The following is a 17,572-nucleotide window of genomic DNA, read 5'->3' as shown; positions in this document are numbered from 1 at the left end:
GTGCATGTGTATGTGTGCTCGCTCGCGTGCGCGCGCGCTTGCGTGCGCGCGCGTGTGGTGTGTGAGCATGTGTGTGAGCATGTGTGTGTCTGTGTGTGCAAACACGTTTCAATTCAGAAAGCTGACAGAATAGCGTGTACGTACACAGTATTTGATAAATTTGTCACAGTTGTGTTTGGTAATGGTTTTTCTATAGGTGGAAACAAGGGAGGATGAAGAGCAGAATGTTAAACTACAGGAGACCATCGAACTCCTGTTGGCGGCTGGCTACTTCCGGGCCCGCATCAAGGGTTTGTCTCCCTTTGACAAGGTGGGGCTCTTTTTCATTGTGTTCCCCAAGGCAAGACATGAAGTTTTTTTCATGCACCCACCTCAGGGCATTGAAACATTACACGTTTGCATCTTTTTGTTTTACACATGTCATGTAAAACAGAGTTATGTAAAAAGAATAAAGAAAACAAAAAAGGCCACATTAACAATTCATGTTTCTTCTCGCAGTAGACAAAATCGTTTTCCTTAGCAGTAAACAAAGTCCACCCCTATGTTTTTTAGGAGAAAATTGTGGTTTGTAGTCAGTGCTAAAATTGATGTCTTTCAGTTTGGTGTGTGTGTCTGTGTGTGTGTCTGTGTGTGTGCATATGTGTGTGTATGTGTGTGTGCGTGTGCACGCGTGCGCACATGTGTGTGTGTTTGTGTGTGTGTGTGTGCATATGCATGTGTGTGTGGGTGTGCATGTGCACATGTGTGTAGGCAGTGCCAAAAATTGATGTATGTGTGCTTGAGTGCATGCTTGTGTGTTTGTGTTTCTGACTTATTAGTTAGGACATATATGGGCCGTAGCAGAGTATTGTCACAGCTTGCACTTGCATTATCAGGCAAAAAAACCCAAACCTATATCATTTTCTTTTATGGTGTTGACTTCAGTTACAATATCATTGGCTGTTTGTGGTGTGGCAGCTTGTTTTATATATGCTGGTTTCCATGAGTTTGCATTTTTGTAAATGTAACTCTGAAAGGAATATGTCATTTACTGGTGTAATGATGATTTTAATTGTGTCTGCTGAAGCAGCTCAGCATCAAGGTAAATGCATTAAATGGTGGTCAGATCATAACTAGCATTTATCATACAAAAACTATGTTTGTTCTAAGTTTTCTCATCTTGTACAGTGAAGTCTTTTTATGTTCATTTTTATTTTTATTTTTATTTTTTACTGGATTTGTATAGAAATATAACAGCAACAGCGATATGGTGAGTCAGTTTAGCCCACTGCTTATTAAATCCAGTGAATGCATGTATATTCAAACTGTCACCACAAGGGTTTGTAATTGTCATCATGTCCATTCAGCATCTATATGCATATGTATATATATATATATATATATATGCTTGTACCTGCTCACTTATGCACACACTCACATGCACGTACAAACACACACACACATATACACACATGGATACACACACACACACACACACACACACACACATACACACAGATACTCACACATACAAACACACACACACACAGATACACACATAGATACACACACACACACATGGATACACACACACACACACACAGATACACACACACACACACACACACGTACACACACAGATACTCACTCATACAAGCATGTACATATCTTTATGGGTGCACAGATAGACTGAAATGCACAGATTTCTCTGTGCATCTTTTTCTGTCATTTTTTGGTCTCTTTGTAAACCCCCCCCAAAAAAAACATAAAAAACATGCTTTTTCAGGTTGTTGGAGGGATGACATGGTGCATCACAACTTGCAACTTTGATGTGGATGTTGATCTGCTTTTCCAAGAAAATTCCACCATTGGGCAGAAAATGTAAGCAACTTGTGTATACATTGGTGTGAAAGTGAATGTGTGCTGGTGTGTGTGTGTGTGTGTGTGTGTGTGTGTGTGTGTGTGTTGGGTTATGTCTATGCACATGTTTGTGTGTGTGTGTGTTGGGTTATGTGTGTGTGTGTGTGAGTGTGTGTGTGTGTGTGGTACAAAAATGTGTGCAAGATGACATGAGCATATCTAAGCATTTGCGTCCATTCAAGTGTCCTCATCTTTACTTTTTTTTCCCCAGTGCTTTGACAGAGAAGATAGTGGCAGTTCTGCCCAGGATGAAGTGTCCACATCGCATTGAACCTCATCAGATTCAGGGTCTGGACTTCATCCACATATACCCTGTTGTTCAGGTACTGTGCTGCTACTGTTATTCACGTACTGTGCTCATACTGTTCAGGTGCTGTGCTTGTACTGTTGTTGTTCAGGTACTGTGCCAGTATTCAGGTACTTTGCTAGTACTGTTGTTCAGGTACTGTGCTAGTACTGTTCAGGTACTTTGCGAGTACTGTTGTTCAGGTACTGTGCTAGTACTGTTCAGGTACTTTGCTAGTACTGTTGTTCAGGTACTTTGATAGTACTGTTGTTCAGGTACTGTGCCAGTATTCAGGTACTTTGCTAGTACTGTTGTTTAGGTACTGTGCTAGTACTGTTCAGGTACTTTGCTAGTACTGTTGTTCAGGTACTTTGCTAGTACTGTTGTTCAGGTACTGTGCTGATACTGTTGATCAGGTACTGTGCCACTATTCAGGTACTGTGCTAATACTGTTGTTCAGGTACTGTGCCAGTATTCAGGTACTGTGCTAATACTGTTGTTCAGGTACTGTGTTAGTACTGTTTACTGTTGTTCAGGTACTGTGCTAGTACTGTTGTTCAGGTACTGTGCCAGTATTCAGGTACTGTGCTAGTACTGTTCAGGTACTTTGCTAGTACTGTTGTTCAGGTACTGTGCTAGTACTGTTCAGGTACTTTGCTAGTACTGTTGTTCAGGTACTTTGCTAGTACTGTTTACTATTGTTCAGGTACTGTGCTAGTACTGTTGTTCAGGTACCATGTTGGTACTGTTGTTCAGGTACTGTGATAGCATTTTTGTTCAGGTACTGTGATAGTGCTGTTGTTCTGGTACTGTGCTGGTACTGTTGTTCAGGTACAGTTTTAGTACTGTTTTCCAGGTACTGTGCTAGCACTGTTGTGCAGGTACTATACTGGTACTGTTCAGGTTCTGGGCTGGCACTGTTGTTCAGGTACTGAGCTAGAACTGTTGTACAGGTGCTGTAGTAATTGTTCAGGTACTGTGCTAGTACTGTTGTTCAGGTACTGTACTGTGCTAGTACTGTTGTTCAGGTACTGTGCTAATTGTTCAGTTACTGCGCAAGTAAGTACTGTTGTTCAGGTACTGTGCTAATTGTTCAGGTACTGTGATAGTGCTGTTGTTCAGGTACTGCGCTAATACTGTTGTTCGGTTACTGTGCTGGTACTGCTATCCAGGTACTGTGCTAGTACTGTAAACTAACTCGTAAGCACGCCTCCTACCCCCACACTCCTCACTTTGCAAACATTTCACCCTAAAGTTGGGGAGAGGGGGGTGTGTTGACTGGGTACTTTACCCTTGGCAGGAGTCCACTCCCTTAGTTTCACCACACAGTTCTGGCTGGGCTGAGAATGAGAGCAAAACAGCTTCCTAAACAAGACACCGCATCACGGAATGATGTCGTGCTCTCATTGTTCAGTGAAATATCAACATCTCATACAAGCACTCAGTTCTTCATCTCTTGATCTAAATCTTCACTGCTGTATAAAGCAGCTTAATTACAGACAGCAAACTGAATTGTCATTAGGTCGATATCATTTCCTCTTTTTTTTTTTTTTTTTTTTTTAAGTGGGAGATGGGCATTTACAAGGTATGGACAGTTTTTAGTCCAAAGAGGGGAGAGGGCGTTTATCAGATGCTGGCTGTTTACAAGATAGTTTACAGTAACTGATGCTATTCAGGTTGCATACATATATATAAACTAATGAAATCACAGAAAAATAAAGCATTTATAGTTACATTGTTTTATACATAACGAGTATATATTTCTTTTCTCTTTTTGAAGCAAAAATAGATACATTTATAGTTATATTGTTTTATGCATAACAAGTATATACTCTTTTTCTCTATTAAAAGAAAAAAAAAGATACATTTATATTTGGTGTCATATACTGTACCATGTCAAACTGATGCAAACTAAGCCTATGGTTTGCTCTGTTTGGCCAAATTTCGCATTTATAGTTGCATTGTTCTGTACATAACAAGTATATGCTTTTTTTCTCTATTTAAAGCAAAAATAGATATATTTATAGTAACATTGTTTTATAGATATCAAGTATATATTATTTTCTCTCTTTACCAGTGGCTGGTGAAACGTGCGATAGAGACGAGAGAGGAAATGGGAGATTTCATCCGTGCTTTCTCAGTGTCTCAGTTCAGCAGACACTATTCCACACCAGAGGTATGATGGCTGAAAGGAATTTATGATCGCTGTGATTTTAAAGCTTTTTGGATGTTTGATGTTTTGTATTTGCTTGTGAATATTATGTTGTTGTTGTTGTTTTGTTTGTGGTTTTATTTTTTTTTGGTGGTGTGATGTGGGAGTGTGTTAACAGCCAAATGTGAAAGCTTATATATATATATATATAATTTTGAAAAGATACTTTTTTTGTTTGTGTTGAAAACCGCCATGCAGTGGACAAGATGCATGAAATGCACATGTAAACACAGGTTCACCCAAATTCAAACGTTCATGTATATATGCATTGAAAAACCCCAGTGTGTACCTTGCATCGCCTGTTCAGATAAGCAGAACCCAGCTGTAGATAGAATGACTCAGTAGGTTATCATACACTATCATTAATGACTGTTTTAGCTCTTTCCTCAGCCGCCTGGTTTATTTCTGTGTGTCTGCGATGAACTTTTAAAGGGTGTCAAGTATCATTAGATTCACATGGAAAAGCGAAAACAAAAGTCCTCCGACTGGTTCGATAAAAAAAGGAGAGCGTGGTGAATGGAAGCCTCAGTGTGTGGCCGTGTGGTGGTGACATTGTGGTGTGTCATTGTTGAAGGTTTTAATCAGGCAGGTCAGGTTTATCTGTGAGTCTCCTGAGGAAAGGCGGGCTGGGCTGGGCACGTTATCATGAGGTCATGATAACTGACTTCTGAGCACTGGCTGGCTTTGGGGAGGAGTCACGTGATCTGCCCATACACATTGCATCACATCATCATCGTGTCACTCCCCGCTCTGCTCTGTTGCTGACCGACTTAACTGAATTGTTGTGACTGTGTGTGTCTGTTTGAAACGTTCGAGCCAGGTTAACTGCATTGTTGTGACTGTGTGTGTCTGTTTGAAACATTCAAGCCAGGTTAAGTGAATTGTTGTGACTGTGTGTGTCTGTTTGAAATGTTCACTGGCTTGAATTCAAAGTGGTTACTGTCCAGGGAAATTATTGTGTCATTTAATGACAGACATTATTTTTAAAATTCTCAAGAACAGCACTTCTTGTGATTTCTTCCATATCATCTATGTCAGACAGACAGACATAGAGACAGGCAGACGGAACAGACAGACAGATACACACACACACACAACAACAACAACAACAACAACAACAACAACAACAACAACAACAACAACAACAACAACAACAGAAACACACATTAATTTTTGTATCCAAGTTGTTTGTAACTGAAAGAACAATCAAAACTATGATGGCTACAAAATGTGTGCTATTCATGTGGAACAAAATGTGGAACAAAATGTGTGCTATCATGTGGAACAAAATGTGTGCTATCATCAAAGTCCCTGACCCCCCCGCACCCTCCCCCCCCCCAGCCCCCCCATCTTCTATTTACAGCCCCTCCCCTTTGGCATGCCTTTATTGTCCTTGTCATGCTGATCTTTCCCCTTTCACACACCCACTTCCTTAACCACGCCCCCTCACTGCACACGAAGTGGTTCGACTTTTTATTTTGTCTGTGCTTTTAGGACCGTGGTATGTCACACTATCTGTGCCAAACTCGGAGACAATCAGTGTCTGTATTTTAATCTGGGTCATCATGCCCGCCTTCCTTTGCCTGAACTTGACTCAGGCTGCTCGAGTTGTCTGCTATGTTTGTGTTTCTTTGCTTTGCTCACTGATTGGGTGGGCAGCTGGTCAAGGCTTCGGAGCCACGGATCACGCCACATGTCCTGTCAGGACTGTGTTCATGGTTGTTCATGATTGAAATGTAATCTTCTTCTGGACTGGATAACAGTTACGATGCTGTTTCTGTTTCTGACTGAAGGAAACTTCGGGAAAGCCAGATGATGGGTTAACCTGTCATGTAATAATGATAATGATGATGATGATGACGATGATGATAATAATAATAATGATAATGATAATAATAATAATAATAATAATAATAATAATATATTGCACTTATATGGTGGTGCAGAGTCGCCATTGATGGGCTTTAAGTGCCTCACATAAAACAGTACACATACAATAGTGCATGATACAAAATAAGAGCACATAAGGACATAGAAGTGGAAAAAACAAAATCTGTAGGCAGCGAACAGGTTAAGTGGTCATGCTTGCAAAAGCTTTCAGCCACACTCTGTGCCTCACATTAAAGGGGATTCCGATGGACGCAATAGCTGAGTGGTTAAAGCGTTGGACTTTCAATCTGAGGGTCCGGGGTTCAAATCTCGGTAATGGCGCATGATGGGTAAAGAGTGGAGATTTTTCCAATCTCCTAGGTCAACATATGTGCAGACCTGCTTGTGGCTGAACCCCCTTCGTGTGTGTACGCACGCAGAAGATTAGATTCGTTAAAGATCCTGTAATCCTTTCAGCGTTAGGTGGGTAATGGAAACAAGAACAAACCCAGCATGAACACCCTGGAAAACGAAGTATGGCTGCCTACATGGCGACGTAAAAATGGTTGTACATGTAAAAGCCCACTCGTGTACATAGGAGTGAACGTGGGAGTTGCAGCCCACGAATGAAGAAGAGGAAAGGGGATTCTACAAGTGCCCCCTTCTTCCCCCTGAGCTCGCCAGTTCCTAAATGTTGACAGGACATGCTGCCTGCTGTGCCCAGTACACCTGAATTTCAGTGTTCTCCTTCGTCCTTGGACATGCTCTCCCATCATCCATCTGTCTGTCTCTGTCCCTGTTTATCTTTTCTCTGTGTGTGTGTGTAGTTTTTCAGTTTGTTGGTCTTTCTCTGTGTCGTTTTTCTTGCTCTTACCCTTGTCTTTTCCACACATCCCTCATTGCTGCACACACATGCACACACACACACACCGCACACACATACCTCACACACACACACATATATGCATGTATGTGCACACACATGCACACACGAACATGAATGCATGTGCGCATGCACACACATAAACACACGTGTGCACATGTGCATGCACACACACAACATGCATGCACACACACACACACACACACACACATGTGCATGCACACACACACACACACACACACAAACACACACACACACACACACACACACACACACACACACACACACACCACATCATCCCGCTTACCTTACTCAATCACTTACTAGTGGATATACACAGTGATATCTTTACTTACTACCCATCAGTGACAGCACTCATTGGTATCAGTCAGTCTTTTTTATTTTATTTTCAAGGACATTGCATTTGAGGCAGTGAAACCAAAGGCCATTGGTACAGTTTCCTTGGTGAAGGTAAGTCAAATTGCCCTGTGTAAGATTGTGAAAAAGTTCTTATTAAACTGTAAGTGTGTAATACCTATACCTGCTTATTGTCTATTGCACAGTTTTGCCTGCATATGCGTGTGTGTTCTTGTCTGTGATGCAGTGTTTGTGCTTGTATAGTCCTCTGTGTGTGTGTGTTGTGTGTGTGTGTGTGTGTGTGTGTGTGTGTGTGTGTTGCGAATATTTGTTTTTATGTGCTGGTGTAGATGCTTGCATATGAAAGTGAATCTTTGTAAAAGGGCATGCTTGTGTGTGACTGTCTGGGAATCCATTACAGACTGTTTGACATAAGGAGAAAAAAACCCAAAGCTCCATGTCTCACATTACCTGTATATTACAGGAGGAAGGTGGCAGAATGGTTAAGACGCTCATCTGCCAACACAGAGATTCCATGAGGGTTTGAGTTTGAATCCTGCTCTCGCCCTTTCTCCCAGGTTTGACTGGAAAATCAAACTGAGCGTCCAGTCGTTTGGATGAGATGATAAACTGAGGTCCCATGTGCAGCATGCACTTCACTTGACTTGTACGACGTTTGAGGTCCCATTAAAAGGCCTGTTCATCGTTCTGTGGATGTTAACTATATACTTTGCAGCATGTGTGGCTGGCGTATGGGGCAATAGTTACGTTTAAAACTACCCAATAACAATTTGGTGAGTACTAAGTGGGCAAATCTTTCCAGTGGCAATCGAGTCGATTTTTAAAAGAGTTGATGGAAGGTGCAGTTAAACGCTGTTGGGCAAACTGTTCCAGAGGGAAACAACCCTGTTTGAAAAAAATTTCCTCTAATGTTCTGGAGCTTGAGGCTATGCCCTCGTAGATCTCTTCTGCAGGCAAGCTCAGATTTTGGCCGTTCGACTTCATAGCAACATCTCAATTATATCTCAGTGCACTTGGTGCATTGAAAAAGAACCCATGGCAACGAGAGTGTAGTCCTCTTGCAAAATTCTGTAGTAGAAATCCACTGTAATAGGTACACAAATATGTACCGGTATATGTGCAGGCACTCAAGGCCTGACTAAGCAAGTTGGGTTATGCTGCTGGTCAGCTATCTGCCTAGCAGATGCGGTGTAGTGTGTATGGATTTGTCTGAATGCAGTGATGCCTCCTTGAGAAACTGAAACTGAAACTGAAACCTGCACATTTACAAAATGTATATATCCGGAAATATGACAGGAGACCTACAAACCTCAGCGCCGCTACAAGAGACATGACGCGGACAAGCTGCGAGATGAAGAGACACGAGTGCACTCTACTCTGCTGGAATACGGAAGGTATAAACAATAATGATAATGATAATAATGGATACTTATATAGCACATTATTCGGAAACCTGCTCTAGGTGCTTTAAAAAAACCCCACACACATGATTTTATGCATAACACGTAACATCAGTGTTGCATTATACACTAAAAAATGTGACTTGCAAACCACACAAATACCTTTTACCCATAACCATCCACCCACCCACCACCAGCCCCCCTCTGCACACACACACACACGCGCACACACACACACACGCACACAGATGCACACACACACACACAACCACACACGCATGCACACACACACACACACAGATGCACACACACACACACACACACACACACACACACACACAACCACACAAGCATGCACACACATGTGTGCACATGTGTGCGCTCGCACACACACACACATTGCAAATGTATGAACTCACAAACACATATTCATACACACAGATGTGTATGTGTATACATACATATGTATACACACATCGTCAAGCACACCTCATGCAAAGGCCTAAGGCAATAGACAGTGGCAATGGAGGCATGGCACAGGAGGGGGGTGGTGATGGTGGCAGTGGATGGTGTAGGAGAAAAAAAAAACAGCATGAGGGGAGGTGGTGAGAGGAGCAGTTTTGGAAAGGGTGGTGATTATTTAGAATGGCTGTGTTGCTGTTTGTGTTGTTTGTATGATGCGTGTAAATGCATGCATAGAAGCATGTATGTAATGTTCCAATGTTCCCTGTGGGTACATGGAAAAAAACCCACCCCAAACTTTGCCTTGCCATGACATGTTTTGAATAAAGGAAGAATGTATGGGATGGAGTTAACGATGTCCGCAGCTTTAGAGAGCTGTGTTCAGTGGAGAGCATGAGAAAGAGAATAATGCTGTAGAAAGCATAGAGAATAACCTTCAGAACACCTCTCTGTGTCTTCTGTATTTCAGCCACCGTCAGTGTGCTAATGGTTCTGTCTGTCAGTCTGTCCACTTAATTACTTGTACGTTTCTTCTCTGTTCTTGCTCTGTTTCAAAGTTATTCTAATGCTTTGTGTCCTTGACCAGAGGCACCATGGCAGAATCGGTAACGCATTGGATTTCTGATCCAGTGGTTCAGGGTTCGAACCTCCGTTTCACTACACATACTTTACCGTGACCCACTAGTGCAGACTCCGGCAAGGAGACTGATTCCTGTCCTGTGCAAACTACTATCTGCCTATGCGGAGAAAACGAAAGTAGCTATGGCTGATATCCTCGCAGAAGTAGGTTACCTCCCCTCTGTATCATTGACTAGCTTCCTCTTTTGACGTGGGTCACGGTAAGTATGTTAGATAAACATAATTTTAGGAGAAAAAAATTCCTTTTCGACCTAGTGTTGTTTCCTTGGGAAAGGCTCTTCACTGATTTTTCTCACTCCGCCCCGGTGTGGCCTTGAACCTGACTTGGTTGGGAAGGTTACAATGGTGGAAAGAGAGGATTGGGCCCTGCCTTCCTATGCCGAGCCCAAGACAGTGGACATGAATTCACTGCCTCAGTTGCCATAAAAGGCTATGGGACCTTAACCTTTTCACCTCCCGAGTACTGATTTATCCATAAGACTCCTTTGCTTCCCTTGGATGGAGTATGGATATAACTTTATATATTATAACTGCATACTACAGTGGGCACATTCAGTTTTGCTTCCTCAATCGGTTGTATTCTAACTCCGTGCTTTTAGCTTGTTGGCTTTAGCCTGTGTGCTGTCATACGGATTAAGTGTACTTTTAATGACCTTGTGTGTGTTTTGTGTACAAAAGTATGCACTCAGCTGTTTTAGGGCTGGTCCACAGAAACTGCAGTGCAGCTGCACTGATGGGTACAAAGTGTTAATGCACGATTTAAAATCGGTGATAATGTTTGGACATTCTAATCATGTTATGAATTTCAAGAGGTGTTTCAGTTTGAATTGTATTGTTTTCCAGGCGGTATGGTGTCAGTCGATCAGAACAGGAAGCAAAGGTATGACTCAGCTTTCGTTGTGGTGATGATTATTTATCAGTCAGTTGTGTGTGATGTAAGTCAGCATGAAGATGAGAGGCTGTGTAACTGGTGTAAGATTTCCCTCAGATAATGAGAGTGTTTGGTGCAATATTCCCTTTTGATAACTGACAGTGTTGGGTGCAGTGTTTCCTTTGGATAAATGACCACGTTTGGTGCAGCATTTCCTATGGGTAAGTGTTCATGCTTCGAGCAATATTTCCTTTCCATAACAGACAATTTTTGTGTGTGAAATATTTCCATTCGGATAACTGACAGTTTTTGAGCAGTGTATTTCCACTGTCCTCTCTCTTGGTGTGTATCCTTGTTCAAATGAAACGGTGTGAGCCATGGACTGTGTGCTGACAGGAGGATGAGAAAGCGGCGAAGAAGAAAGCAGTGGCTGCAGGTCTTGGCGGAAAGGAGCCAGAGTCTGAAGTGGACCTGCAGGCTGAGGAAGAGGTGTGTGGACATTGTTGTATACTTCATTCCCTTGTTGTAGATTGTATTGTATTCCCTCCATACAAACCTAGGGTAGGCTTTCAAGGCACACACACACACACACACACACACACACACACACACACACACAACACACACACACACACACACACAACACACACACACACACACACAAACACACACACACAACTCACACACACTCAGACACACACACACACACACACTCACACACACTCACAACACACACACACACACACACACAGAACACACACACAACACACACGCACACACACTCTCTCACCACATGCCTGCATGCATACACACAGAAACAGACCCACACAAAGAACTCTCTACAGACAGACATAGATAAATAAATCATTTTTCATTCATGCACACACACATCATTTGTTTTTCATTTTTAGAGTTATGTTTGATGGATGCAATAGCCGAGTGGTTAAATCATTGGGCTTTCAATCTCCAGATCCCAGGTTTGAATCCTGGTCACGGTGTCTGGTGGGTAAAAGGTGGAGATGTCTCCCATGTTAGTCTGCTAGTGCCTGAACCCCCTTCATGTGTATACGCATGCAGAAGATCAAACACACGCTAAAGATCCTGCAATCCCTGTCAGAGTTTGGTGGGTTATGGAAACGGGAACATACCCAGCAAGCATCCTCACCCCCCAAAAATGGATGATGGCTGCCTACTTGGCAGGGGGTGTGGGGTAAAAACGGTCATACACGTAAAAGCCCACTCTTGCGAATAAGTAAATGTGGGTGTTGCAGCCCATGAACACAGAAGAAGAAGAAGAAGATTAATTTTCATTTTAATTACACATACTTAACTAATCTTTTAGAAATAATTCCATATTACCCTGCTTTGATAGTGGTAAAAAAAAAAGAAAAAAAAAGATGTAGTAAGCTTAATGCTTTTCATTGGTTTGGTAAAAGTATTGATTTGTTTTTGTTTTTTTCAGCGTCGCATCAAAGCACTGATGAGTGGCATGTCTGCTACTGGTTTACAAGAGGTAAGAATGTCTGCAGTAGATGGCACTTTAAAACATTCATTTGCTGTGCGGTTTGCAAGAGGTAAGAATGTTTCCTGCAGATGACACTTGGAACATTCATTTGCTCAAACTGACGTTTCAGTTTTTGTGGTAAAGCATTTTGTTAGAGATATATTTCCAGGACTTAAGTCCTCTTCTGTCTTTGTATTATATTTTGTTGTTGTTGTTGTTGTTGCATATGCGTCATTGAATGTGTGGTTTGCTTTTGAATTGCAGCATTCAGTCATGAAAGCTGAGAAACTAATTTGTGTATATTTTATGTTGTTTGATCCCTGCTAAACAACAAGTACTTTGCACTGAATAAAGTACATAAGGCATGACTTAAATGTTATTGTTCATGGTTGACCCAGATTTCTTTTAATGTCATGGCTTCTATGTTTATTATTTGCAATTGTTGTTTTGCGTACTGTTTTCAGTTTTTCCTCTTTATGTTTGAGTGTATGTGTTTGTTTACATTGACTTCTTTTTGTGTATGGAAACTTGAAAACATTAGAAATAAAAGAAAACATTAGAAAAAAAACCTATGTAGGTCACTGTTTGTAGTTTCCTAATTTCTAGTTTTTGTTCTTTTAAAGGAAAAGTGTTCAGTAGTATGTGACATTATAAGATGTGATTGTGTGTGTGTGTGTGTGTGTGTGTGTGTGTGTGTGTGTGTGTGTGTGTGTGTGATGGTTGGTTAACATATAATTTTAGGCATTAGTCATTTGAGTATATGTATCTGTATGATGAACATAAGCATGAGTTGATTGATGTTAGTGGTCCATTGTGAGTGTATAATGGAGAGGAATTGCTTTGCATATTAAAAGAAATGCAAGACACAGTAGTGTGAAAGAGAGATGTATGAGTCTGGTGATGGTTTTGAATAATTGTGTGTGTATTTAATCTTTTTTTGTTGTAGGTTAACTTAGTTATTACTTATTTACACATTTATTTATCATAGTGGATTTTTACCTCGTTCTGGCTTAGTATTATACATAATAAGATTTTGAGATAAACTCTTAACCATATTTATGAGAAAGTGGCCATGGGGGAAATTCACCTGACAGAAGGTGCTTCCACTTGTGATCTGCCCTTCAGGCGTAATGAATCCAGGAGAGCTTCAAAGCTAAGACAAACAATTTAAATCGGGAAGACTATGGCCATCTTCTTTTTTTTTTTTCACACTTCTATGAGCAGTTTTGCAGTTGATTTTATCCTGTTTCTTGTTCCAAAATCTGGCGTCTTCTTCCAAACCAGCTGATAACAAATGTGTTGACGTGTGAAAAAAGAGGTCTGGTGGGTTTGGCAAAAGCGACAACAGATGAGTCAGCTTAGAAGGAATAATGTGGGGAGTGATGGCCTGGAGGTAACGTGTCCGTCTAGGAAGTGAGAGAATCTGAGTGTGCTGGTTCGAATCACGGCTCAGCCGCTGATATTTTCTCCCCTTCCACTAGACCTTGAGTGTTGGTCTGGACGCTAGTCATTTGGATGAGACATTAAACTGAGGTCCCGTGTGCAGCATGCACTTAGCGCACGTACAAGTATCCACAGCAACAAAAGGGTTGTTCCTGGAAAAATTCTGCAGAAAAATCCACTTCGATAGTAAAGACAAATAAAAAAAACTGCATGCAGGAAAAAAAAAGAAAAAAAAAAAGGTGGCGCTGTAGTGTAGTGACACGCTGTCCCTGGGGAGAGCAGCCTAAATTTCACACAGAGAAATCTATTGTGATAAAAAAGAAATACAAATACAAATACAAATAAGATGGAGTGATTGTGGGGCTCTTGTTCAGTTCATTTTGAGGTTTGATTGTAAATGAAGAAAAGAGAAGGAAAAACATCTGCTTTAGAATCAAAATCAGCATAGTTTTTTTTAATTCACAGATATCCTTTTTCATTTCATAGTTTTTCATCACATCTTGCATGTCTGGTTAATGCCTTGTTTGGCCATTGTCTCAACTGGAGTGCCTCATTCTGTGTGTCTTAAATTGTTCACTATTAATGATGACTAAATGTCATGTTTGTTAACTGAACAATAATTTTTCATACAGCACCATTTAGTTAGTCATGATTGTTCATCTGTCCAGGGATGGTACTTAGAATGTGTGTCAGTCTACTTCTAAATTAGATTTACAAAAGGTGGGGGAAATGTGGCAGTGTGCTTGTAAGCAAATTTACAAAAATGAAAAAAAAATGACATGTATCTCTGGGATGAAGTAGAAGTGTTGGTGGTACTAAAGGGACCAGCTGAAGCCTTAAGGTTTATAAACATCACATTTACCCAAATGCTTTAGTTCACTGGGTTTGCAAATTGCATGCATGCATTCCATTGTATTGAATCTCCATCAGCAGTAAATGGTTTAGTGCATTCATTGAATGTAAATTCAGCGGTTTCTGTCTTGATATTTTTATGTTCTTTAACCATTTGGGTTGCTTTTATTGGTAAAGATTCTCTGATTCTTGGTACATGTAGTAGAAAGTTTCCTTAACTCAGTCTGTGGTATCTGAGAAAGATGGTGAGAAACCACCAATATGTACAAGTGAACTCAAACTTGTGATTCTGAGCGAAGGGAACTGTCCACTGTTTTGGTTGCTCTTCTTCTGTTCTCAGTTGATGATGACTGGTGTTTTAGACATGGGCCCAAAATTACACAGTGTTGCTAATGCAAAATTTTTATCATGTATGACACAAAAAATGTTCACAAAGTCTGTGGCCCTTCATGCCCTGCTGACCTCAGTTTCGATACCTCTCCCCACTTCTGTGTTTGGGGTGATTCCTGTCAGTGCCTTCAGTGTCGGCAGATTCGTGGGTGGCTGTTGTTGGAGAGACGTGGTGGCGGTCTCCACTCTGGGAGGGAAGCTCACTCAGTCTGGCTCTGCGACTAAGCCATTATAGTTGTCAGTAGGGGGCTTAGTAGGTGGTGTGCTTAGTACGTTAAATCAGAACAGGCACCACTGAACACCACCGAAGTGACTCAGCAGCAGTGCAGGGTCTCCTCTGGTGTGTGGCCTCCTGGCGACCTAACATTGATGGTTCCGTGCAGACTGCCGACATTGGGAGTGTGACAGATGAAACTGGGTGTGGCTGTGTTTTTTGGGGGGGAGGACTCGGAATGAGCCGTGTTGGAGTAACGCCACTAAAATGGTGCAGATGACGGGGCAGCAAAAAAAAAAAAAAAAAAGAAAGAAAAAAAAGAAAAAAAAAGAAAGAAAAAAAGTTCAACAATCAGTCAGAGGTCAGCTGGAAGCAAAATCAAGGACATTTACCTGTTTTTCAGCTATTTTGTTCACTTTATTTTTCTACTGATCAGTCCCCTGGGCCTACGCATTGTCTACAAATCACAACTTCCAGTGACTGACTGAATGTCGAGTGATGGCCCACACTGGATTTTTTGGCAGAAATTGGAGTGATGGAAAAAGGCGAATAACAGGTGAATGTCCAAGACTATGTTTCAGATTGACTTACGAATGATTAAGGAATGTTCCTTGGATGTTAAGATAATGAATTTTGCATTAAAAAAACTGTGATTTTGTGCCCCTCTCCTAGGATTTAACCCCAAATTATATATCCACAATGTAAATGCGGCAGATTCATTGACAATGAAAATGACTTGCATTTAAGATAAATCACATTTCCATACTCTAAATGCGGCCGACTTACGTAACAGAGAAAATGTTTCTCAACCGAAAAGGAATACATGTTTGTTTACATGTCTTTATATGTCTGGTATTTTGCTGCACACGGTGTATGTTGCCTGCATGCACGTTTGTGTCTGTGTGGTTGATGTTTTTTTTTTCTCTGCACCAATGTTGGTGAGAATCAATGTACCTCTGACCCATCACCCTGCATGCGTGTTGTGGTTCTGTGCCCTGCCTGGTCTGGCCACGCCATGTAGGGAAAGCTGACGGCCACGGCCGTGGGGTCCATTGTGGGTATGCAGTCCCAGGAAATTCAGCAAATTGCCTCTGAGTATGCCGAGAAAGTGAGTGCTGTGTCTTGTTTCCTCCGCTGCTTGTCCTTTTTTTTTTTTTTTTTTGAGTTTGTTGTTTGTGTTGGGAGCTTTTTAACGCTTGTGAAGCAGTGCTGTGTGATCTGTGTCAGTTTGTGTGTGTGTGTGTGTGTGTGTGTGTGTGTGTGTGTGTGTGTCTTTAGCTGGTTTTGTTGTTGTTTGATTTTGAACATTCCCTGATGCATGAAGATGGGTTTCAGCTTTTAAAAATCATTTTATTTATTTCCATCATATGTAAAAAATTCCATGTAATATTGATTTTAATGTTACCAAGCGCATGATGATAATAAATTTGAAAAAAAAAATTCCATGTTACATATGCCATTTTCAACTTCAGAATTGTGATATTGCATTTTAAAAACGAAAATAGGTTTAAAATCATCAACAGGAAATTGTTCTTAAACTGGTATTTCAGTTATTTGTTTAAGATAAATAAATGCAGACTGTATAAGCAACTTTGTTTGTGGTGAGGTATTATGATGTACTGTAAGAAATTGTGTCTTAAAGAGTGTCTTTGTGTGTGTGTGTGTTTCTTTTCTGGTTGTTTTTTATGTTCCTCTGTATTAATACTTTTTTTTTGTGGTATGCATGCAGATGCATCTGTGTTCATGTATGTGTGTGGTATAATATTGAGTGGGGTGGTGTGGTGTGGTGTGGTTTGGTGTGGGTTGGTGTGGTGTGGTGTGGTTTGGTGTGGTGTGGAGTGGAGTGGTGTGGTGTGATGTGGACTGGTGTGGTGTGGTGTGTGTGGTGTGGTGTGGTTTGGAGTGGTGTGGTGTGGTTTGGTGTGGTGTGGTGTGGAGTGGTGTGGTGTGATGTGGACTGGTGTGGTGTGGTGTGGTGTGGTGTGGAGTGGAGTGGTGTGGTGTGATGTGGACTGGTGTGGTGTGGTTTGGAGTGGTATGGCAGTTTGCGCGCGCATGTGTGTGTGTGTGTGTGAGAGAGAGAGTTTGTGTGTATGTGTGTGTGTGTGTGTGTGTGTGTGTGTGTGTGTGTGTGTGTGTGTGAGAGTGTGTGTTTGTGTGTGTGTATGTGTATGTGTGTATGTCTGTGGTGTGTGTGTGTGTGCGCACGCGCACGCGCATGCATTTCCATATCTTTGCTTCACAGCCACACAGTGTGTATGAGATCATGC

General features: G+C 41.4%; 1 protein-coding gene across 3 annotated transcripts in view; it reads left to right on the top strand.

Annotated features, from left to right (window-relative positions):
- Positions 1-17,572, top strand: part of LOC143299490 (coiled-coil domain-containing protein 93-like) — a 36,595-nt gene that overhangs the window by 1,826 nt on the left and 17,197 nt on the right. For 2 of the 3 annotated variants that reach the window (XM_076612730.1, XM_076612739.1), the window contains exons 2-11: positions 197-310; positions 1,766-1,860; positions 2,111-2,222; positions 4,263-4,361; positions 7,564-7,620; positions 8,824-8,921; positions 10,872-10,908; positions 11,296-11,388; positions 12,362-12,412; positions 16,324-16,410. In XM_076612730.1, coding sequence (XP_076468845.1) covers positions 197-310; positions 1,766-1,860; positions 2,111-2,222; positions 4,263-4,361; positions 7,564-7,620; positions 8,824-8,921; positions 10,872-10,908; positions 11,296-11,388; positions 12,362-12,412; positions 16,324-16,410 — 843 coding nt within the window. The remainder of the gene's footprint in view (positions 1-196; positions 311-1,765; positions 1,861-2,110; positions 2,223-4,262; positions 4,362-7,563; positions 7,621-8,823; positions 8,922-10,871; positions 10,909-11,295; positions 11,389-12,361; positions 12,413-16,323; positions 16,411-17,572) is intronic. The other variant, XM_076612748.1, reaches the window with a different exon arrangement.

The sequence above is a fragment of the Babylonia areolata genome, chromosome 2, assembly GCF_041734735.1.
Source record: "Babylonia areolata isolate BAREFJ2019XMU chromosome 2, ASM4173473v1, whole genome shotgun sequence".
Taxonomy (NCBI): domain Eukaryota; kingdom Metazoa; phylum Mollusca; class Gastropoda; order Neogastropoda; family Buccinidae; genus Babylonia; species Babylonia areolata.
The sequence above is the reverse complement of the archived record's forward strand: the minus strand, read 5'-3'. Positions and strand labels throughout refer to the sequence as shown.